We start from the raw sequence: 25,275 nt of genomic DNA on the forward strand, positions 1-25,275 counted from the left end.
ATGGAGTTGGTGGGTGTGGCGGGAATAAAGCAGGGAGTGTCTCCCACTACTGGGGATGTTAGAGGAGATGCCCTTTTAGTGTCAGGCCCATGGAGAAAAGTAAAGAATCTAGTAGTCCAGGACCTGGGAGGAAACCTGGGATCCACACAAATTCAGAAAAAGCTATTGATGCGATATGACATTAAAGGTATGCTAAAATCTGCATGCCCTTAAACAGGGTGGATGAAACCAATTCCTGATCCTGGAAGGACGTTGGCATGCATGGAGTTATGCCTGCTCAGTGCTGCTGTTTTAACTAGCTGTGGGCAAAGGGCCATTTATCACAGGTCTAAGAAACAAACAAGGGGTGACATTCCTGCCATACTAAAGTGTACATGTCTTCAGATTTGTTCTCTCCTGGAGACTTTTCAGTCTTGAGCAATTGCTCACTTGACTTCTCTTCTTCATTTTGCTTTCAAAGCTTTCCCCAAAGCATGATTCTGATTCTCTTAAGTAAGACACTAAATTCTTAACCTTAGTAAATTAAAAACACAAGAATTTACTTAAGGTGGCTCTTTCTATAATTCCACTTCATCAGTAATAGTCAACATATTTACAGTAATTTGTGTGTGTGTGCTGAAAAAAGATCTCATATGATCAAGGATTTAATCTTCTTTAGTTAGGACACATCCTCTCCTTAGCACCTGTTGCCTTTCCTTTCCACATAGATAGTTCCAACTAAATATATATGTCGGCTCCTATAAGTTTTTCCCTGACCTTACTGGCTAGAGTTAAACTCTTCCTTTTCTATATTTTCATAAAATTGTTTATCCATACTTACATGTTTAAACAAATTATATTTTAAAAATTACCTACTCAGAGTGTCTCTCTCCCATTGGACCCATGGAAAAACCATACGTCATTAACTTTATGTCCCTGGTACATAACAATAGTAGGTATTCATTCAATGGTTACTGAATGAATTAATGTATGCAGGCCAAAACTCAAGTAATCTAAAGTCTATTTTCCTCAAACTCACCAAATCATGTTCAAATGAAGTAAAAAAGAGAATGGTGGACAAAGCAATAAGCTAACACTCTTACTTTGATAAATTTACCAAAATCACAGGAGATAATTTCAGTTGACTCTATATCTTGTGAGTCCTTTGTGTAATAATTAGGTATCTATATATCATTTCTGCTTTAGCATCCATCTGATATATCATTTGCAAGCATAAAGATGCTGGGTATATTATTCTTGCCTATAGAAAAAAACAATTGGAGCATAGTTATGCTTGTGGGGAAAATTCAAAATTCTGGTATAATTCAACTGACAAAGACCTGCTTCACAGGCCAAGAGAGAGGGCCTAATACAGAAACACTAAAAGGGAGAAAGAGATGCTGTACAGATCAAATGAACCCACAAGTTAGGAAACCCTAACTAATAAACACATAAAACAGAAGTACATTTACTTACTTGCTATTTGAAGGGATTACCAAATTCCCCAAGAAAGTTCAGATGATTGAAAATAAAAACCATTGATTTTTGTTGGTTTATATTTGACCTCAAATTCTCCAAGTTGTTCATCAAGGCAGTTCTGAACAATGCATACTACTGTTTCAGCTGAGGTTCTGCTTCTGCGTGACAGTAAGAAAGCCTATTAACTTCTGACCTTAACCTTAGATGGACCCATTTTTTAAAAAGTAACCATGTAAAGTTTGAAAGATAGAGAGCAAGGTAAAGGGAGGAATGGGTTTTTGTGCTAACACATTCCTGAGACCCAGAAGTCTGGGTTGAGTAAAAATAAAGTATTACTGGAAATGGATCAGCTGAACTGGCACTGTTTCAGATTGTAAAAGACAAAGGAAACCAGTGCTCCTTCATCTGGGTACCCTCTTCTTGGAGAGTAAAGAAGAAGGTGGTAGAGAAAATACACTAATGAGAACAGTTTCCTGCTCCAGGCACCAGATGGTATCATTGGCCCAGAGCAACCAAAATTGGAGAGAATCTGGTAAGAAGAGAAGATGGTTACTCTGAACATATCAGAATGGGAATATATTTGGTATTTGGAAATTTGCATGAACAAGCAATTAGTAAATTGAGTTTTTGTTATTTCTTTTTTCAGCTTGGGGGACACGCTTGTGATTGTTGTGCTGGAGCTCAAGAGAGAATAAACAAACAGCTCATACAACTCAACAACAAAAAAATAAACAATGCAATCCAAAAATGGACAGAAGACATACAGATGGTCAACAGGCACATGAAAAGATGTTCAGCATCACTATTAGAAAAATGCAAATCAAAACTACAATGAGGTACCACCTCACATCTGCCAGAATGGCTATCATTAAAAAAATATACAAACGATAAATGCTGGAGAGAGTGTGGAGAAAAGGGAACCCTCCTACGCTGTGAGTGGGAATGTAAGTTGGTGCAGCAACTATGGAAAACAGTATGGAGGTTCCTCAAAAAAACTAAAAATAGAGTTGCCATATAATCCAGCAATCCCACTCTTGAGCATATATCTGGACAAAACTATACTTCAAAAAGATACATGAACCTTTATGTTCATAGCAGCACTATTCACAGTAGCCAGGATATGTAAACTACCTAAATGTCTATCAACAGATGAATGGATAAAGAAGATGTGGTACATATATACAATGGAATACTACACAGCAATAAAAAAGAATGAAATAATGCCACTTGCAACAACATGGATGGACTTAGAGATTATAATACTAAGTGAAGTAAGTCAGAAAGAGAAAGACAAATACCATATGAAATTACTTATATGTGGAATCTAAAATATAACACAGATGAACATATCTACAAAACAGAAACAGACTCACAGACATAGAGAACAGATTTGTGGTTGTCAAGGGGGAGAGGTGTGGAGGAGGGAGTTTGGGGTTAGTAGATGCAAACTAGTATGTATGGAATGGATGGGTAACAAGGTCCTACTGTATAGCACAATGAACTATATTCAGTGTCCTGTGATGAACCATAATGGAAAAGAATATAAAAAATCACTTTTCTGCAAGCAGAAACTAACACAACATTGTAAATCAATTATACTTTAATTAAAAAAAAAAGAAAAAAAGAGAGATTGAGAGAGAAAACAGAAAACAAAAAAAAAACACCTCCTCTTCCTAGGGAAGACAAATACTTCAGAAACAGTGTAGTTTGAATGGTTTATTGCCCAGAAAACTTTAACAGAGAATAGCTATCTTCTATCTCTCAGCATGAGACTATATGTTTCTCCAAAAAAAGAAATGGTGGCTTACTTGATCTGCCTAATTTTGACTACACAATTGCAAATTTTGGACCAGACCTCACAATTCAAGTGACCTTTCTTTTTATTAACACCTGAAGTGACTTCATTAATGTATGGCTTTATAAAGAAAACTCAAAGTGAATTATACCATGTAATCATATTTAGGAATTAATTCATAGGAATTAATAAAAGCAGTTATATAGTCAGAAAATTACAAATAGTACATTGATACAACCTCATTATGCAGAGGTCTGAAAAACAATCTTAATGTGTGTTCCTGGGCAGATCCTGGAGCCCTACTTGGTGGGTTCAAATCTTGGTTTCACCATTTAGTTGCTGTGTGACTAACGTAAGAAGCAGGATAGGGAGAATCCAGCTATAATGCTTTTGTTATCCACATAGTTCTAATAAGGAACAGAACTGTCAGGTAGGTGAATTGTCGTATCGCAACATGGCTGACCCTGTGTTAGTGTCCATGAATCCAGTCAAAGCTCCTACTACCCGGACTTCCAACTGTCCTCTCCTTCCACATTTGAAATAACCTTCAAAATTAAGTTAGAACTTCAGTTAAATTCACAAATAAAATTTACAGCCAAGTTTACAAATCTTAAGTGCAGAGCTTGATGAATTTTTAAATATAACCACCAGGCAAATAATGACATAGAATATTTCTATTATATATCTTTACAGATAGAGGCTCCCTCACACCTCCCCTCCTATTTCCTGCTCAGGATCCCACCCCCAAAGGTAATGACTATTATGGTTTCTATCACCATCATTTTGGCTGTATTGAGGAATCATAAACTGGATCATAAATGAAATCATTTGTCTCTGATTTTTTATATTCAACATTATGTCAGTGAGAGTCATCCATATTATTGTGTGTATACATAGTTTGGGTTGTTTTTTTCCATTGCTGTGTGTGACTGCATTGTATGAATGCAACACAATTCATTTCATTCTAGTTTTGATGACTAATTGGGTTGTTTCCAATTTTGGACAATTATGAATAAAACTGCTGTGGTCCTTCTTGAACACGTCTTTTGGTGAACATAAGCATTCATTTGATATATACCTAGGGGTAGGGCTGCTAGGTCATAAAGTAAGCATGTGTTTAGCCTTGCTAAATGTCAAAAAACAGTTTTGTAAAGTGGTTGTACCAACTGAACACTCCCATTGATAGTATAAGAGAGTTCTTGTTGTTTACATCCTCACCAAACTGGGTATCATCAGCTTTTTAATGTTAGCCTATATGATGGGGGTGTGGCAGTATCACATTGTGGTTTCAATTTCCACTTTTTATAACCACTGACTATATTATATCAGTGATATGTAATATATTTTAGGGGGGCATTTGGATATCCTAGTTTGTGAAATGCTGTTCAAGTATTTTACCCATTTTTAGAGTCTAACTTTTTATAATTGATTTGTAGAAGTTTTTAAAAATATATTCTGGATATGGGTCCTACTTTGGACTTATGTATTACAAATATCTTCTCTTGGGAATTGTCATTTCACTCTATTGATAGTGTCTTTTAAAAATAAAGTCTAGTTTATAAATATTTTCTTTTATGATTGGGACATTTGGTATCCTTTTTTAAAAAATCCTTGCCTACCCCAATATCATAAAAATATTTCCCTCTGTTCACTTCTACAAGTTTAATTGTTTTAGGTCATGATTTATGCTCCATCACAAAAAATTGCTCTCTGTGGTGAAAGGTAGAAGTCAAGGCTCACTTTTTGAACATAGATACCTGATTTACCTGACACAAATAATTGAAAAGGTCATTCATTCCTCACTAAGTTCATTATAGTAAGCCATTAGCTCAAAATAATTTTTAGTTATTTTCGCATATCTATTCTTTATCACAAATAGATTTTGAATTTTATAAAGTACTATTTCTGTATCTATTGGAATGATCATATGGTTTTCTTTTTATTCAGTTATAGTGAATTACATTTATTGATTTTCAAATACTAAAGCAACCTAACAATCTTAGGATAATTTCAACTTAGTTATATAATATTAATCCAGTTGTACATTGCTATATTTGGTCTACTAATACTTTGTTTAGGAATTTTGCAAATACATCCATGATAATATCGGCCTGTTATTTTTCTTTATCGTACTGTCTTTTTGGTTTTTAGAATTAAAATTATTCTAGCTTTGTAACATGAATTGGAGTGTCTATACTCTTTCTCAATTCTCTAGAAGGATTTATATAAGATTGGTACTATATATTCCTTAAACATTTTAATATAACTTACCAATGACACTATTTTGGAATCAGAGTGTTTTGATTCCCAGGAATATGCATTAATAGTGTACTGATTATGGAATCTCAAGCAATGAAAGAGATGATGCTTGACATATATAGGAGGAAGAGTTGGGGGTTTGGTGGAAAGAAACCTAACATGAGTCACCAGTTCCATGCAGAGGAACCCATGGCCATTTAACAGAGTTACTGTGAACTGGGAAAGGGAAATATAAAGACCTTCCAGGGATTATTAGCAGTTGGTTCTGGACTTACACTCATGCTCAGAAACATAAACGATATGGTGGTCTACCTTCAGAGTAGGGGGTCATAGACACCAAGGGATAGATGAAGTCTTAGCTCAATCCTGTTGGGACTGCAGACTCAGAGTGAATAGCAGCAATAGATTACTTAGTAACAGATACACTGTCCACACTGGTTTTCTGACCCATGGAGTGAGGGCCATTGTAGTGGGAAGGACCAAATGGAAACTACTGCCCTTCTGCTGAGATAGCAAACCAAAAGCAGAAATTCATCCCTGGTAGAGAGGTAGAGACTAGCACATCCATCAAGGACTTGAGAGATCTAGAGGTGGTGATTCTTACCATAAATCTTTTGATTTGCCCATGTTACTGGTGCAAAAGCAAGATGGGTTGTGGAAATGACAGATGATTATTACAAGCTTATTCTAGTAATAAGGCCAATCAAAGCAATAGTTTCAGATATGGTCTCTTTATGGGAGAAAATTCATACAGCTCCTGCTGCATGGTATGCAGTTAATGACCTGGCAAATAATTTTATTCCTCCACCAAACAAAAAGAGTTTGTATTCATATAGCAGAGACAACAATTTACCCTTATGGTATTATTTCATGGTGGTGTAAAACTTTTCTATAGTGTCTCATGTCTTGTGTAAATTCGCTCATTCTCTCCCCTAATTTGATACAGAGGAAGCTTGCTCATTCCAGTACATCACAGAGCATCATGGTGGCTGTTTATATAGATCAGATGATGCTAACTGGATCTGATGAACAAAAAGTATCAAGCACTCTAGATGCCTTAGTAAAAACCATATGAATGCAGAAAGATGGGAGATAAACTTCAAGAAAGTTTAGGGCCCTGCCATGATGATAAAGTTTCTAGAAATATATTGTTCTGTGAAATGTTGAAATTTCTATCTTACAGACAAGGTGCTGAACTTAGTGTTAGATTTTGGAGGTCACACATGCTATATTTTGGAATATTTCTCTGACACATTCACTAGATAGTCCTTAAAATCCTTTTACCATTACCATCTGTGGGTTAACATAATCAGTTACTCATTGCCATATGTCACCATACAACATCACTTCCATCCAGGAAACATATTTTATAGAAAAGGAAATGCAGTGATGGAAAACAGGACACGTTGTCTTTTTATGTACACTAGCATTCAGAAGCAGCTTGCTCCATAGAGCTAAAAGTGGAATGCCCTGCTGAAGTCTCTGTTACAGTGTTAACAGGAAGACAACCCTTTTAAGGTTGGGAAGCTGTCCTGCAGGATGCAGTATATGTCTTAAATGAATGGCCGAAACACGGCACTGTCTCCTCCATGGTCAGATGGGAAAGACCCTCTCACTTTAACATCTAATAACTTGAAGAATTTTTGCTTCCTGTTCCTGAGACCTCGGACTTGGTGGGCTGGAGTGCCTAGTGGCCAAGGTAGGAATGCTTCCACCAGGAAACACGGACATGGTGGCAATTAATTAGAAGCTGATCATTTGAGCTTCTCGTAATGCTGAACCAACAATCAGAGAAGAGCAAGACTGTACTGTCAGATTTACATACTGTACTTATTATCAGTGGGAAATGAGTCACTGCTATTCATCAGGATGTGTCCACACCCAGGGCATTCACTGGGGTACTTTCTATGACTCCCTTGTCCAATAGGTCTCATTAGTGAAGTATTGTGACAACAAAATAAAGAAAAAAGAAACATAAAGAGCTCAGATATTAAAGAGACTGAGGTTTGAGTCACCTCCTCAAGTAGAGAATTCTATCCAGCTGAAGTTCTGCCAAAAGTAAGGGGAAAGGACAGTAGAAAACAACAAATATATGATTCCCAAATAGACCACAAACCAACCACCCAACTAGTGGTTATAGCAGCTATATTTGTTACTTATTTTGATCCCCCATTTTCCTCCAGTATCATATTAGAACACTTACAGTGGCTAATGTTTTAGGTTTCAGGTAGAAGTACAGCTGAATTTATAACATCCCTTGATGATACGGTGGCTGATAGGACTTCACTTGTCCTTTGTGATCAACACAAATTCTTTACCCTGAGGTTAAGGCAGGACTGTAGGTTGAAAGGAAATGGTTTGGGTAGTGACAGACATATTCCATTTGCTCTTTGGATTCCCACCTCACCCTTTTCCACCTCGCAACCTGCTGACCTACCTGAGCAACAACAAGCTCCCTTGCCCTTTGGTTTCTGATCTGTTTTGGCCACAGGGAGCCCCAGCAGGAAAAAGGTGGGAGAAGAGGGGGTGCGATAGGACTATTTACCTTCCTGGCTCCATCCCCATGTGGCTTCCTAGGGCTAGTTTGTCCCTGCACCAGAGATCACTGACACTGTCTAGATCAGTCTGGCTACATTGTCCTCTCTTTTCTGCTCTGCCACTCCCTGCCCTTATTACTTTGGGCCATTTGGCTATAAGAGCTCTGCTGTTATTAGACTCGGGATACTTCCTTCTTCCTTGTGGCTTACCCTCTTCTAATTTGAAGGCATCATCTCCTTCCTGCTGGGACCCTGATTTATACAGGTTGTTTATTTATATACTCCTTCTACCCACATTCCTACAGGACTATCAATCAAATGAGCCTAAGTGACTCCTTCCTCCCTTCTTTCTTTTTGGAACATGGAACAAAGAATGTTTTCCTCCAGTTTAAGCTTTTACAAAAGACAGGAGGTGCTGTTGCATTTTACACTTTTTGCCCAGCAATAATCCCACAGGCAAGGAAATGTAAGGGATTTGCCTATCTACATAGAAGAGATGGGGAGAGAAAGAGGGATAAACACAAACTAATATGTTAACATTTTTTATTCTGATTTAAACTTCCCTGGCTGGCGATTTGCCTGCTTTCAACCTGGACATGGATACTCTGCCCCAATCAGTAGCTTCATCCACAGAAACTTGGCAGTAAAAATCTAATCAAAGAAGGGCAGATGCATTACATTTCCAGTGTCAACCCTAATTGATTGGTTCCTGGAGCACGGTATGGGGACAGATTCTGAGTCCTCATCTGAGCTCAGCTGGAAAGAGTGCTGTAATCAATTAGGGATGCCTATCAGAGGTATAAGAGTCAAGAGCTGCATGTTTATTATCCCCCATCTAATCTCTCCCTCTGCCTAAGCAGAAACCCCTTTCCTGGTTAGTTAACCCTCCGATGTTCAAGAGGCAAAGGGTCATTTCTCTCATGGGGAAGACCAAGTTGGGGGTTAAGGCAAGAACTATGGGCTTCAAATTCTAATATCCATTTATATGTAAGAGTGGTTGCTCAATGTGACTTCAGCTAATACAGGCTGAATAGACATTGGTGGACAAAGGGAGATATTCTTTATATTCTCTTATTCTTGCTATAAAGTGTTTGCAGAGATTTCCATGAGTCTTTTGTTAAAATAATAGACTTCCAGACTTTATGCTAACTAAACAGAAGAGTTGCAGACTAACTGAAACATGAGATCAAGAAGTCTCCGCCCTCCTTTCAGCAACATATGTGACCCAGAGCTGCTGTAATTGCTCTCCATCTATTTCCCAGGTCCTCAAAGTCAGATTCAAGGACATTCCCATCTTTTGGCTGTATCCAGCTCTGGTTCTGACCCTATTCTTGAATTAGAGAGGGAGCCAACAGCCTCAGTCTGCCAATCACTGAAACTCAGCATATCTGGTTGTCCTGTCATTAGCCACTGATCTGCCCCATTGCTTTCCCAAAAGACCCAGAGTCCTACATTCTCATTGTCATGAGCCTGCTTCATTTCTCAGCATTGGATCTCTGCTTCATTCTGTCTATCCTCCCTGGGAATGAGGTCCTGAACCCCTTTCTTGCAGGAAAGTTCCTTGTTAATCCTTAAAAATCCTCTCAAAGGTTGGCTCCCCACCACAATTCCCCTCCTTACCTGCTGGAGCCCTGCCACATTATTTTTGCTGCCCCTTCTCTTGATGGATGACTACTGATGTGCATTAGACCTCAGTCTTACTTACATTGCTGCCTCTTAGAGTAAGTTCCCCTGGCCTCTGTCTAAACCTGGGTGGGTAAGTCCCACTCTATACTCTACCCCTCATCTCCATGTTGCTGTGTGCAGTCATGAAGATTTGCACAACCAAAAACTTGAGAGCAGGAGATGCCTCTAGGTATCAAGCAGGCCACATAAATGAGTGACAGTTATCAGGTAGGAACTGTGCAAACTGGAGAACACATGCCCAATGAAAAAGGATCAGACATAACACAACCTTTGCCACTTGAAGCCAGAAATCTAGATTATGTGATGCCTCTTGGGTTCTTTTTTTTTGGCCGCACCACGTGGCAGGCGGGATCTTAGTTCCCCAACCAGGGATCGAACCCGTGCCCCCTGCAGTGGAAGTGAGGAGTCCTAACCACTGGACCGCCAGGGAATTCCCTTGATGTTGTCAACTAATTTAGAAGTTTCTAAACACTGACCCAATCCACACATCACTGGTTTGTGATTTTAAAGTGACAAGGTGAACGGTGATTTTCTAGTAATGCAGCAGATCTTTCTACATTCTAGCTTAGCAGTTCTTTCGAATGACTTGAGAAATTCACACACAGTGGAAAGCTGATCATGAATTCTCTGTGCACAAAAGGGAATGTGTTTGGGAAAAAAAAAAAAACAAGAAACAGTCTTTCTTGGCTGTGTAGCATTGAACGCTAATTTAAAATAAAACTTTATTTCAAGCTACATGTAGCCCCTAAGAAATGAAATGAAAAGAGACCAAATGAATCAGCCAGACAAGTCTAGCTCTTTAATCACCATCCTCACTACTACTAATTGAATCTTCAATGCACATTTGCTTTGTTCCCTGAGGTACACTAAAACAAATACATAACGCATGTCTCCTTAGGATGAAAGATTTCACATGTTTGGAATTAAAAGTAGCCATAAATTGGAGCAAAAGCAGGGTATGACAACTAAGTAGGAAACTGAATCCTTATAGGAGAGAAAATAACATTATTTGTTGAGCATAGGGGTTCAGAGCTAGAAGGGTCCTTATTGCTGTAGATTTTCCAATGAAACTTAGAAAGTCTGTTTATCAATGTTCTTAAACAATATAATGAAAGTAAACCTGATGCCACCCAGTGATACCTAGCAGTTATCTTCAATCAGTCTTTTGTTGCTATTGTTATTGAATCAGATTTGTGATTCTAATTGGGTTGTATCAGAGTTAACTGATTTGGCCATTATGATCATCAAAATAACCAGATGTTCCCAGTAATTGCTTGGCAATTGATCTGAATTTCTGATGATGTAGTTGGTGTATCTGAGCATTTTGATTTGGTTTCCAAGGTAGAGATGTTGACAGTGAGTAAAATATTCAACATTTGTGGAAAATGTCCATGGGCCCTTTCCAGCTATGAAGTACTGAATTTCATCTTTTCTTAACCATAGAGGAAAAGAATGTGGGGAAACTAAGTTTGGGCACAAATTAGCCCAGTTGTAGTAAGCTGATTGCTTTGTGTGGCACACCTGTATTTAATCAGAACAGGAAGTGACTATGAAAAAGCAAGCATCCTCTTTAAAAAAAAAAAAGAAAACACTTGTTCAAAAACATGACAGAGAACATTATGAGTGAATCACCTGTATATACTGATTAACTTCTGAAGATATATTTTATCCCATTGAAATTCTATGCAGTATTGGTTATGATTAAAATAATGTCTATGGTATGTACAAAAAAATGTTTTTTTTTAAAGAATTCTGTTTCAAGATTTAAATTTTGCCCCACTATAGTAATAGATTTGTGTAATATCAGTCCTGGTTGAAGCAAAATTTAATTCTAAAAAAGGAAAAACATAATGAAGAAAAATTTTAATAATATTAAAATGTGAGGAAATGTTAAAGCTATAAAAATATAATGATCACTAGGGTGACACAGACTGAATGAAAATGTTAATCACTTGTTTTTTTAAAAAAAAGAGTTAAAAATAAAGCAGAACACAGTTTGACAATATGTTTCATTTGGGGTTTTTTTTCATTTTGATTCATTTATTCAAAAAATTAACTGCCCCAAATATGTCTCCCTTGTGTGATCCACAGGCCGACAACATTGGTATCCTTTTGGAAGGTTGTTAGAAATGCTTACTCAGCCCTCACTTAAGAACTGCTGAATCAGAATCTGCATTTTACAAGATCTCCAGGTAATTTGTATGTACATTAAAGTTTGAGAAGCACTAGTCTACAAGACTCTAAGACAAAAATAAAAAATAAAGTTGGTGCCAACCTCAAGTTATAGTGTAAGGAGGGAAATGGATCGAATGAACAGGTAATTACGGTACATGTATTAAAATGTATGTCAGAGTTACAGGAACTTAAAAGAGAAAGCACATCACTTAACGAAGGCAATTCTTTGAAGGCATAGAGAGATTAAAGAAGCTGGATCTTGAAACTAATAAGAGCAAAAGATATTCCAGGCAGAGAAAACATATTATGTCTAGGGAATGGCAGTCCTTTTCATATGGTGGACTTGTGACTCTTTCAATCAAGAGGTAGAGGCAAGGGCTAGTAAGACAGGATGACACCCACTGTGGGGACCTGGCAACAGAGTGTGAACTTTACCCCTGGGACAATGAGTAGACATCAGAGCTTTGAACAAGGGGGGTGACTTGATCACAAACGGGTTTCAAAAAGATTGTGAGCAGTGTACAGGCAGCACAAGAGGAGGAAAAGACCAGTGAGTAGGCTACACCAAGCCTGCATTCAGGAGGTAGGAACTCAAAGGAAAGAGGGATTTAAAAGACATCTAGAAAAAAAAAAAAAAGACATCTAGAGGGGAGGGGCAAGTTAGGGGTAGGGGATTAATAGGTACAAACTATTATATATAAAATATATAAGCTACAAGGATGTACTGTATAACACAGAGAATATAGCCAGTATTTTGTAGTAACTATAAATGGAATATAACCCTTAAAAATTGTGAATCACTATGTTGTTCACCTGTAACTTATGTAATATTGTACATCTATTATACTTCAACTCAAAAATAAAAAATAAATAAAATAAACAACAAAAATACATATAAAAATAAATAAAAATAAAAGATACCTAGATGATAGGAATGACAGGTTGTGTATTTGACCCTCTAAGATCTGTTTAACCTGGGTATCTTTAATATGTATAGAACTCTGAAATGATCAACATTTGCTAAGTGGTTTTATAGTTTTCTTCCAAATATCCACTAAGAGATTCATTTTTACCATATTTACACAATGCCTTGAATGAGATTTTTCAGTCTTTCTCCAATAAATTTAGTCAATTTTTACCCTTTTTTCTAAGAGGATTATATTTTCCACAAAGATCATCTCCACTGTTTCTCAGTCAAGTACCATTACATTCACTGGGCAAGAGCTGATTCAATTGATTCTCCTCTATGTGTTCATCACTAGGCAAGATCTAGCCCATTAAGCAAATAATATACTATTGTATTTCAAAATTAAAAGGACCTCAGAGTCCATCCAGATATAAACAAAGTAAGCAACAAAAATAAGCATCAAAAAATTCTAAACAATGTTAATTCTCTTTGGCTTAGACTTTCCATCCCAGAAAGATTAATTAATTAGTCAATTAGTGCACACCTTTATTGAGGTTGTCTATGTGGCCTCTGCAAGAAACCACACATATTGATAGGAAAAGAAGTACAGTAAGATGTTATGCTATAATAAAATACAGATTAAGGGCACACAGATGTATGACCACTCAGAGCTAAGGGTGAAGGCTCTGGAGCCAATATAGGGTTCAAATTCTAGCTCTTCCACTTGCTGACTGTGTGATGTTTGGCAAATTAAGTTCTCTAAACCTGTTTCATTATCTATAAAATATAGGTAATAATAGCACCTACCTCACAGGGTTGTTGAAAATATTGGAGTTAAAACATGTGACACACTTAGAGTGGTGGTTGACCTACAATGAAAACTCAATGTTAGCCGTTACCATCATTATAGGAGACCTATTGCGGTTCCCAACAAGGATCACAAGGAGAAGACCTGCCAATTCCAACAGAAAGGTTAGAGGTGACATCTGAACCACGTCTTGAGAGTTGACCAGCCATTCTTCTGGTGGACAGGGTAGGAGAAAGAAGAGGAGTGAGAAGAAGGAGCTGTCTAAGCAAAAACATTTAGGATTTTATAAACTGAATGTTCTAACAGTATGGGAGACAACTGCAGCAATCCAAGCAAGGATTAGGGGCTTAGCTAGGGCCGTTGAACAGGAAATGGAGAAGAGAGGATGAATTGTAAAGAATAGTAAAGCCGCAGGACTTACACATTACTAAATGTGGTGGGTTAGGTAAGTGGGGGCCTCATGATGACTCCTGGACTTTCTACTTGGGTAGATGAGGATCCTGTTAGCTGAGACTGGGAATACAGGAGAAGACAGATTTCAAGACATTATGATAAATTCCATTTTATACATATTGACTTCAGGAGCATGTGGGACATCCAGGTGGAAATGGCCAATAATCAATTGGATAGAATAGAAGGACACCCTAGGGCCTCAATAAACATTTGTTGAGTAGAATAAACTAGAGCACACGAGAGAAAACTGGGTTTGGGGTACACTTCATCTGAACAATTTTAATGCATAGAGAGATTATTTTTATTTTTTCCACAAGTATCTATGGACATTCTTTAATTTTCAATTTTTTAATTGAAGTATAGTTGATTTACAATGTTGTGTTAGCTTCAAGTGTACAGCAAAGTGGTTTTATTTCAGATTCTTTTCCATTATAAGTTATTATAAGATATTGAATATAGTTCCCTGAACTATACAGTAGGTCCTTGTTGTTTATCTACTTTATATATAGTGGTGTGTATCTGCTAATCCCAAACTCCTAATTCTTTAAAACAATAATTCACATATTTTTCAAAATAAAAATAACTTTGTGGTTTTTCCTGATTATAAAAGCAGCACATCCCTACTGTATATGTATTCAGATAGTAAATTATAAAGAACAATGAGAAAATCACCAGTAACCCCAACCTATCATCCAGAAATAACTTAGTATTCCATTGTACTTTTCATATATTTTATGATGAAATATACATAAAATATTTTTATAAAATTTGGATCATAACATCTTCTTTTAAATTATTTATTTATTTTTTTATGGCTGTGTTGGGTCTTCGGTTCTGTGTGAGGGCTTTCTCTAGTTGCGGCAAGCGGGGTGCGCGCGCCTCTCACTATTGCGGCCTCTCTTGTTGCGGAGCACAGGCTCCAGACGCACAGGCTCAGTAATTGTGACTCACGGGCCCAGTTGCTCCACGGCATGTGGGATCTTCCCAGACCAGAGCTCGAACCCGTGTCCCCTGTATTGGCAGGCAGATTCTCAACCACTGTGCCACCAGGGAAGCCCTCTATAACATTTTATACCCTGTCCTTTTCTATTAGCATCTTATCAGAGGCAACTCTCTATGTCCCTGTAAATAAGCACACATGACTATCAGTGGCTGTGTTGTATATCATTGTGCACATGTCCTGTAATTCAGGGGGTCTCCACTTTTTTGATATTACAAACAACATAGCAATACTCCTGTAAATACATTTTGATTCACATGTCCAATTATTTCCTTAGGATAATTTCCTAAGGTAAATTCCTAGAAGTGAAATTTCTGAGTTAAGGGAAATGCCCATTTAAAATTGGATAAACAGGCCAAATCTCCTTCAAAATGTTTCATCTCCCCCAAAACAATTCATCTTGCCCAAAACAATGTAGAAGAATGCCAGTCCTCATGTTCAGTGTACCACCTTCCTCAGCATCAGCTTTGAAACATCAGTTTATGGTAAAAACAAAACAAAATAAATACAAGGGGAGTAAAGGACTGATCTCAGAGAGACTTGTAAGTCAGGAGAGACATCTAGATGTGGATGAAGATTTGGGAGTCATTGCCTTACAGGTGGTATTTGAAGCCATGGAGATAGTCAAGACTGTCCCCAAGAGAATGATCCTAGGACTGAATTCTGAGAAAACCTAATCAAAGAGGCTGATGGAGGAAGAGGCATCAATGAGACAAATTAGGAAGAATTAGTTTGAGAAGAGTCAGCAAGAGTCATGGAAGCAAGTTCTCTATTTAAGCCAAGGGACCTGTGTCACCATCGCTGACTCCAGAGTCAAATTCAAGTTCATGGTTCCTCTAAGACCTTTGTTGACCTCATCAACCAAGGTCAGGTAGGGCCATAGAAAGCAATTAATTCTATATACTAGACATTTTCAGGGAGGCTAGAATATTCATTTATCTTTCAAGTTATGTATCCCAAAGCAATCTGAATTTTGTAGAATTCCTATTAATGGTTTTAGATAACAAGAGATTTTAAACTCCACAGTTAAAAAGCCTGATGTCACATGGTAAAATTAAAAAGTCAAACTTATTCTATTAAAGTACAGCTAAAAATGCAGACTTGAAGATATTACTGATACAACAGATGAAAATATGATCAAGAAAAACAATAAAAAAATAACTTCAAATTAAATAAAAAATCATTCCTTATCTATATTACTTTTCAATTTCTGGTGTGAGACATCTGCTCAGGTGGGAAGAAAAAAAAAAAAAAGAATCAGCCGAGCCTGGATTTCTTCACTTTTCTTCACTAAATCTGAGACTTGGAAGCTACCACTAGTTAACCTTTCCAGCCCACAGATCAAAATAAAGCTTCATTTTAAAAATATATAATGTAGACTAGCACGAGTAATGTAAATACAGCATGAGGAGACAAATATCTTACAGGAATATTTTTTCTCTCTCAAGTAGGAGTAAAGCTCTCTTTGGCTGAATATTTTTAGCAACTAACAAGTCTTTTGATCAGAAGTTCCTATAAGATATATTGGCAACTGGGAGACTGTTAAAATAGTGAATAACAATTTTTTAATACATAGTGTCAAGGTTTTAACATTACTATATGGTGCAGGATTTTCTGTAATTTTCTAAGTAAGCTATCAGGCTTGTCTTCTGTAAATATTCCTTCCCTAGTGACTTTTTTTTCTTTCTCAGTTATTCTTCTGAAAGGAGAAACTATGCTAGCAGACACTTAGAGGAGGAAGTGTGGAAATTTCTTAATTTTGTCAGTTCAAGAAAAATAGAATTAATACATGCTTTAGATTACGCATATATGAGAATCAATTGTCATCCCTGTTTTATAACACTTGACATAGTCAAGTTGTCAAGACAACAGAAAAAAAAAATATCTTGGAAATGTAAGAGCTTAGAAAACACACTCATATACTTGGCCTGAGAGACAACTTACTTGAGGGCATAGTCCATCTGATTGGAATATTCAATTACAAGCACAAAAATAGGGCAGTCTAGTGAAAAAGGATTGGTAGTATAATATCAAGTTAAAATACCTTTAAATCATATAATTAAAAATATGACTACAAGATAAAGCCAACAAAAATATTCATGAAAGATAAAGCATATGATACAAACATTATAATTTAATAATGATTGTCTGGGTCCCAATTCGAAAATGGCCTCAGGTGAAAATTCTAATCCCTCCAAAGAAATGAGATGCTAGCTATCCCTTTCCTCCTGGGTCCAAGGCTTCAAGATATTTCCCAGCTCTTCAAGCCACACAACAGTGTCTGACCAATAAAATAGGTATAGATATATACCCCACTTCCAGGCCTGGCCCATAAAGAATACCTTGTAATTGTCTCAACTGTCTGTCTCTCTTTCTCCTTCTCTCTCTTTCTCTCTCCTCCCATCCCCAGACTGGAAGTGAATACGCAGGCAGCTTGGAAAGTCAAACTTGAAAATAAAAGGGCCCTTATTAGTCTGGATTCCTAAGTGACTTCATGAAGCAGAATCTACCCACACCGAACCTCACCCATCCCATCTCCATTTCCCATTGCTGGATGAAATTTATGAACGAAACAAAAACTTCTCTTTGTGTGAAGCCACTGAGACATTAAATTTTATTTACTACAACAGGTAGATTTACCTTAGCTAATATAATATTCTATTTAAAATCTGGGAAAATAAGTCTCTTTGTCAAGAATATCACTATACTTTGGGAATTTCTGGGAACAATTCCAACCCATGAACCACCAGGATTTATGATCAGCTCTTCTGCAACCTCACAAAGGTCATACTAATATCACAACCCATGACTCTATTCTCTCTCTCTCTCTCTCTCTTTTTTTTTTATGTCCTCTGTATTTATTTCATTGGCAGTAGGGAGAGCCAGGGGGAAGGAAAGGCAAGAATCATATCAGTATAATAAAAGGAAAAAAGCAACTTATTAACTCCTCCCTAAAATATAATATCAGACATGTCTACATGGAAATTGAATCCACAAAGGAGTGGTAAAGAGAAGAAAAGAACATGATTTAATTTATTCTCGGCTAACAGGAAACTGAAATCCATATGGCTTTCATCTCTCCTGCACATGAGATTGGCTAGAGTGCCACATCTGTGAGAAATACGCTTTATGTCAAACTGATTAGAAGAGTCAATATTAGACATAACCTCTTTCTCTTAAAGAGTAGGCACACTTGATCATCCATTAATTTCTCTGGTAGGGCTTAACGGGAGGCCTTAATCAACTTTCCTTATAACCTTAAGGCATTTGGAAGAAAAATCTATATTTGTTTCCTTAGTCAGATCGCTGAAGCATGAAATGGAATGTCTTCTCCTGCTGCCTTTGGTGGAAATGTCATATATTCTGTTTATTTATTTGAATGGGGGAAGCAGGAGAATTGTTGAAAAGTTTAATATATTGCCCACTGACTTTGAGTGATCTGGTTCAAATTGCTAGAGAAAGACAGGCAGATGCTTTCAACCAAGGAGGACTTATAGGAAAACCTTTCTCTTACAACAGAGGAAAACGTAGTCGTTGCATTGTCATCAACCTGAGAATAACAAGAGGAATTCTTAGGTTACTACTTTCTTTTCATCCAACTTCTTTGGGTTCCATAATTGGCTATATTACAAACATAAAGTCCAAACATCATCTGAAAAGGATCTTGTGGCTGCGTCAACAAAGGGAAATGCAGGCTGGTGGTAGAACTGTACAAGGACACTGGTTTCCAGACCAGAGGTCTGCTGAAAGGAAATATGATGGAGAGGAAGAAGAAAGAGGAAGGTGCTTCCCCTTGGCTTAGGTCTTAGACTTAGCCTGGAGATGTGCACAGAATTGTTCATGATAGGAGAGATTCTCCCCAACTGCACTCCTTACTGAGGGAAGTGACTTTTCTCTGTGCTCTGTATAAAGCTCACAAACTGCCAGGAAGGCAAGAGAACCAGGTTTGGAATGCAGATCATGACAAGGGAGGCTAGGCAGTGGGCAGGACCCATCTATGAGCTCACCACTGTCATTGAACTCTGGATGGCAAAGCTTGTCCTGCTGCCTCTACTGACCTACATGTTGGGCACTGGCCCTTGTGGCACTGCTGCCATTGCCACTGTGGGTTCTCCACTGTCACAGGTTCTGTGTACCACCAACTAAGTTCCTATTCAAAATCTTGGGTGAATACATTTGAAAATCATGTAATTACTCTTTATAAATGATTATAATCATAGATTTATAACATGGAAATTGTCAATTTCTTTAATTGTAGAAATTGTCTACATCTCCTTGAAGTACTGTCAGATTTCACTTCACATATTTTGAAGTTCTGTTCTTGGCTGCTTAAAGGTTTAGGATTGCTATGTACTCTCAATAAATTCATTCTTTTTATCATTATGTAATGTACTTTTTGTTGCTAGTGTTGTTCTGATATCTACTTTGTCTTCTTTATATAGCCATGGTATAAATCTTTTCCTATCCTTTTATTTTTTAAGCACTCAATCTCTTTAAGTAAGGTTAGTTTCTTAGAAGCAGCTCATAGTTGAGTCTTGTTTTTTTATTCTAAATTACAATCTCTGCCTTTTAATTGGAGGGTTTAGACCACCTATATTTGATACAAATAGTGATACTGATAAGCTAAATATATGATTGTTGTATTTTGTTTTATTTGTTCCACCTGTTTTTTTACCCTTTCTCCCTTTTGTTCTATTTTGATTGAAGATTTTTATGATTCATTTTATCTCCACTGATGGATTATTATCTATAACTGTTGTGTTGTTTTAGTGGCTGCTTTGGGCTTTGCAGAATGAAAACTAACTCACAATGTACCTTCAAATAATATTGTATCACTTCATGCATCATATTCCAACCTTACAATAGTATATTTCCATTTCTCTCCGTGTAGTAATTTTACTATCCTTTTCAAACAGTTTACTTTTACTTATGTTATAAGATGCACAGTACATTGTCATTGAAAGTCAAAACAAAGAAGAAGAAGAAGAAGGAGAAGAAGGAGAAGAAGGAGAAGGAGAAGGAGAAGGAGAAGAAGAAGAAGAAGAAGAAGAAGAAGAAGAAGAAGAAGAAGAAGAAGAAGAAGAAGAAGAAGAAGAAGAGGAAGAGGAAGAGGAAGAGGAAGAGGAAGAGGAAGGGGAAGGGGAAGGGGAAGAGGAAAGAGAAGAAGAAGAAGGGGAAGAAGTAACCAAATATCCTGCCCCAGCAGAGCAGGAGCTGCTTGATTTCCAGCTCTGGTTGCTGTCACTGTCAATTGGTGTCCTGCTGGAAACAGGTAATCCAAACACTCCCATGCCATTCTTGTCCCCTGATTAACAGTCTAAGTTGGCAGATCTCAATGTGCAGGCAGTCTCCTGACCAGCAGCATCACTGCTTCCTGGAATCTAGCTTAGAATACAAATTCCCGGGCCCAACCCTAGACCTAAAGAATCAGAATCTCCCCCATGGAGCCAGTAATCTGTATTTCATCCAGCCCTCCAGGTCACGCTGATGCACATCATACTAAAGTCTAAGAACTATTCATCTCTGGTGACTTGTCCACAGGCACACCCAGAATGTTGAGGCCGTGGAACACAGGTGCAGTGCAATCCTTGACCACTGAAGGAAAAGCCTTCAGTGACCAGGGCCTCCCCTGCATTGCTGGTCTGCCACTGCATTTGCTGGCTATGGGAATAAAAGAGAAAACCGCACACTCTTCCTTCAAAATCAAATTCAACTATGGTAGCTCTGTGTCATGGTAGACTTATACTTGCCATTCAATGGCTCTTTTGTTATACACACAGACACAAACACACATACACAGAATAATTTCCTCCCAAAGAATGCCCATAGAGCCAGAGTCAGCTGATCCAGAGGGGATTTTATTTTAAAACACAGGTTGTGCCTAGAACTCTCTTTCTCCCTCAGTCTCATTACCTAGGTCTCTAGGAATGGATGCAGTAGGCCACTCTAAGTCCCAAGGCCCACTATGATTTTCACTCCTAGACAAGGGACACCTAGACTGAAAATTCTCATTTGCATATATTTTTGTTTTTGTTGGAAAATACAACTAGGAAACCATAGACAGATGGTGATATACCGAGTTAAACAAATTAAAAACTGAAGAATCCACCAAGTTAAGCTTCAGAAAAGATGAATTTGAATATCAAGGCACTAGTAAAAGATCTTTGGGAAAATGGGTACGGCCTGGTATGAGATTTGTTGTTGCTGTTGTTAGTTTTTGTTTTTAATTAATGGTCTTTTTTAAAATAGTAGTTTTAGGTTTACAGAAAAATTGAGCAGCAAGTACAGAGTGTTCTCATATACCCCTCCCCCTAAACACAGTTTCCTCTATTTTTTTTTTTTTCAGTTTCCTCTATTTTTAACATCTTGTATTAGTGTGGTCCATTCGTGACAATTGATGAGCCAATATTGATAGATTATTATTAACTAAAGTCCATAATTTCCATACAGGTTCACTTTTGGTGTACATTCTATGGGGTTTTTTTTCACTTATGCATATACATGTATCTATTCTTTTTCAAATTCTTTTCCCATTTAGGTTATTACAGAGTATTAAGCATAGTTCCCTGTGCTATACAGTAGGTCTTTGTTGGTTATCTACTGATATTTTAAATATAGCAGCGTGTACATGTCAATCCCAAACTTATGTTTGGGGGTGTGTGGGATGAATTGGGAGATTGGGATTGACATATATACACTATTGATACTATGTATAACATGGATAACTAATGAGAACCTACTGTATAGCACAGGGAACTCTACTCAATTCTCTGTGTTGACCTAAATGAGAAGGAAATCCAAAAAAGAAGGGATATAGGTATACATATAGCTGATTCACTTTGCTGTACAGCAGAAACTAACATAACATTGTAAAGCAACTATACTCCAATAAAAATTAATTTTAAAAACTTATGTTTATTTTTAAACATTTTTTCTTACAACTTAGAAAAATGTCACTAAGAATATTGGCACCGCTTTCCGGTCACTAAAATGTCACTCTCTGGGGATGTTTGAGAAGGTGCAACATGGACACAGCTTCCTGATTTCATCTTGAAATTCTGAAATTAGAGCATAGCCTCTGCCATGAAGCCAGATGGGCTGCCTACAAACTGCAGGGTCACTGCTCACCACCCACCAGTGCTCAGCGGTCAAGGGAAAGCAATTTGCCACAGCAGATTTTGTGGCAAAAAGCTATGGGAAGCCTCCCTTACTCATGTTCTGGGTAGACTAAAGGCACTGAAGGGGATGGTGGGGAATGAATGGGACCTGGAGGGGAACAGTCTTTTCAGAGGGCTTCCCTGGCCAGCTCCCAAAAGCCTGTCTTCTTGCTAGTTTAGAACTTCAGCCCTTCCTCAGTAGCTTCAGACCAAATTCCTCTTTCTTCTGGAATTTCAGGGAGAAGGGCAGTCCTGTGCCAGCAGCCTTCCAGCTCACTATATTCCTTTGACTTGTGAATACTGCACTGATCCACCAGGGCAGGGATCATCTGTGTGGTTCATTGTTGCATCCTCAGCATCTAGCATGATGACCAACACAAATCAGATGATAATTTGGATGAATGACTCAGTGAGCCTCAGCCCCAGACCTCTCCTGTTTCAAGTGAGCCAAAAGCAATAGCATCTTGCTTACAACCCAGCACATGAAGACTTAGCACATCCCTGTGCTAAGTCCAGTCCACAGGACAGCAAGACAGAAAGTCTGCGTTCAACATTGAGCTCTTCTACTTGAGTTCCATTACTCAAATCACTCAGCCTCTCTCTCTCTGTTTCCTCGTTAAACAAGAGTGGTGACACCTACGTGGCCAGGCCATAGGAAGGATAAATGCATTAGGATGCCTTTTGGGCCCAAGGAGACTACATAGATATAAGACTTGATTATAACACTTTAGGGAGCAAGGAGCATGCTGGCTGGGTCCCATCTTGCCCAGATTCTCATTGATTGAGGTGTTCAGGGGCCCCAAACCCCATCTGGTTCATATCCATTGGAGACCCTCTTACAATCTGGTTTCCTGGGAGGCTGCTGCTCTTATTTGAAAGATCTGTGCTAAAATTTGTTCACTGATGCTTATTTCAGAATTGGTTACAGTCACCTGACTCATTTCAGTCTCTTAGCTGAAAGCATATTTATTTTCACTTCACCCACTACCCAAGATGCCTAGCGGTGTCCCCTTTAAGCAATTATTTCCCTTCCCCCACAGATGCTTACATCCTCCATGTACCAGGGCACCAGCCCCCAGCCCTGCACCAGTCAGTATTTAACCAGGAGCTGGGGCAGAGCTGCTGGTCTATTACCTGCTAGTTATGCCTCTCTGTTGACCATTCAGTGGGGGATTGTCAACTGGAAGATGACAGAAAGAGCAGTTTAAACTGCCTCTCCCTGTTTTTCTAACTCTGTGACCTTCTCCAAACTGTTCTTAGCTATCTGAAGCCTATAGAAAGCTGCAGAGCAGAAGAGAGGATAAAATACTTAGAATTATACCTTCTAATCTCCACCTGTCGGTTAAATCCTTCTGTGCCTCCTGGGCCACTGACTTAGCCTCTCTGTGCTTCAGTCTCCAAAGCTGTGATTAGTGGTAATGTCACCAGCCAGTATTCTGGGGACTTTGTAAAACTGAATTCATAAAATGTAAAGTATTTTTCAGATGTCAAGGGTCTACAAGAGTTGCAGATGTTAGGCCCGTGAACTTTCCTTGTGCAACAAAAATACGAAATGTTTTCAATCTTAATCAGATCAAAATCTTAATATTTCTTTCTTTAATTTTTCTCACAGCATTTTATTTGTAAGATAGATGAGGCAATATTTACTTGAGCATTTATGAAAGTGAGATCATATTTATTTGAAAATTTGTACAGAGCATTGAGGTAATGTGCATATAAATATTCAAATATTATTTGGGCAGTATCTCAGCATAGCTAACCAAGGTTCAGAGATGAATGGGAAACATCCATGGCATATGAAGAATTGACCAGATAGCAGTGGAAACAGGTCGTTATGGATTGAATTGAAGCCCAAACCCCCAATGTGATGGAATTTGTAGGTGGGGACTTTGGGAAGTGATTAGGTTGAGATAAAGTCATGAAGGTAGGGCCCTCATGAAGGGATTAGTGTCTTTATAAGAAAAGGAAGGGAGACCAGAGCTCTCTTTCTCTCTACCATGTGAGGACACGGCAAGAAGACACCATTTGTAAGTCAGGAAGATCATCCTCACCAGAATCCAACCATGCATATTGATCTTGGACTTCTAGCCGTGAGAAACAAATGTCTGTTGATTAAGCCACCAAGTTTACAGCATTTTGTTCTAGCAGCTCAAGCAGACTAATACTCAAGTATATGAAATCATTATGACATCAGTGCCATACTACAGATATATCCAGGTGCAATGGGAACACAGGAGAAGGAGTGACTTGCTTCCCTGGGGGAGCTCACAGGTAACATCACCGAGGAAGCAATTTTTTTTTTTTTTTGGCCGGGCCGCAGAGCATGTGGGACCTTAGTTCCCCAACCAGGTATCGAACCTGCGCCCCCTGCATTGGGAGCATGGAGTCTTAACCACTGGACAACCAGGGAACTCCCGAGGAAGCAATATTTAAAATGAGACTTGAATTCATGTATTTGATGAATATTTATTACTTCCATGTTTATGGAGAGTGAAGACATACTCTATTCAATTATGCCAGGAATAGGATGTCTCTGGTCTCCTGGAGCATCAGATATCTGAGGGGGATGCTGAGAAACAAAACAGTAGAACAAGGAAGGGCCAGTCTGGCAAAGGCGTTATTTCAAGCCCATTTCAGTTTATTCTCTTGACTATAAATATGCAAAAGTTGGACTTGCTGGATGGTGTTTAGGTTTAAAACTCTTTAGCTATGGCTACAAGAACTCTTTTCATATTGAAATTCCATCGGGAAAAGTAATTCGTATTTGCAATCCTGAAACTCTCTGCCAACCCCCTTTTTTTTCCCACCAAACCCTTGTTAGAAATGTTATGGCTGTAGAGTTTATGAGGAGTGGAACCATCACCATAGGATAAACAGGATAACCTGTACTGTGTACATTATCAATTTATTTTAGGACTGAGTCAACTGAACTGCCTGTGTGTCATTACATGCTCGTTACATGCTACCAGACTGTGAGCTTGAGAGCAGAGATTGTATTATAAATTCATCATTGTACTCCAGGCATGGATCCTGATGTCTG

General features: G+C 38.1%; 1 protein-coding gene across 1 annotated transcript; it reads left to right on the forward strand.

Moving 5' to 3' along the window:
• On the forward strand, positions 1–25,023 carry LOC309625876 (uncharacterized protein; the record flags this gene model as incomplete). Its single annotated transcript, XM_082385924.1, has 2 exons — positions 1–187; positions 20,018–25,023. The coding sequence occupies 2 exons, from the start codon at positions 1–3 to the stop codon at positions 20,389–20,391; spliced, it is 561 nt and encodes a 186-aa protein (XP_082242050.1). The 3' UTR covers positions 20,392–25,023.
• Between the last annotated feature and the right edge of the window lie 252 nt (positions 25,024–25,275).

This window comes from Balaenoptera borealis (genome assembly GCF_965194805.1).
Source record: "Balaenoptera borealis genome assembly, chromosome: 3".
Taxonomy (NCBI): Eukaryota; Metazoa; Chordata; class Mammalia; order Artiodactyla; family Balaenopteridae; genus Balaenoptera; species Balaenoptera borealis.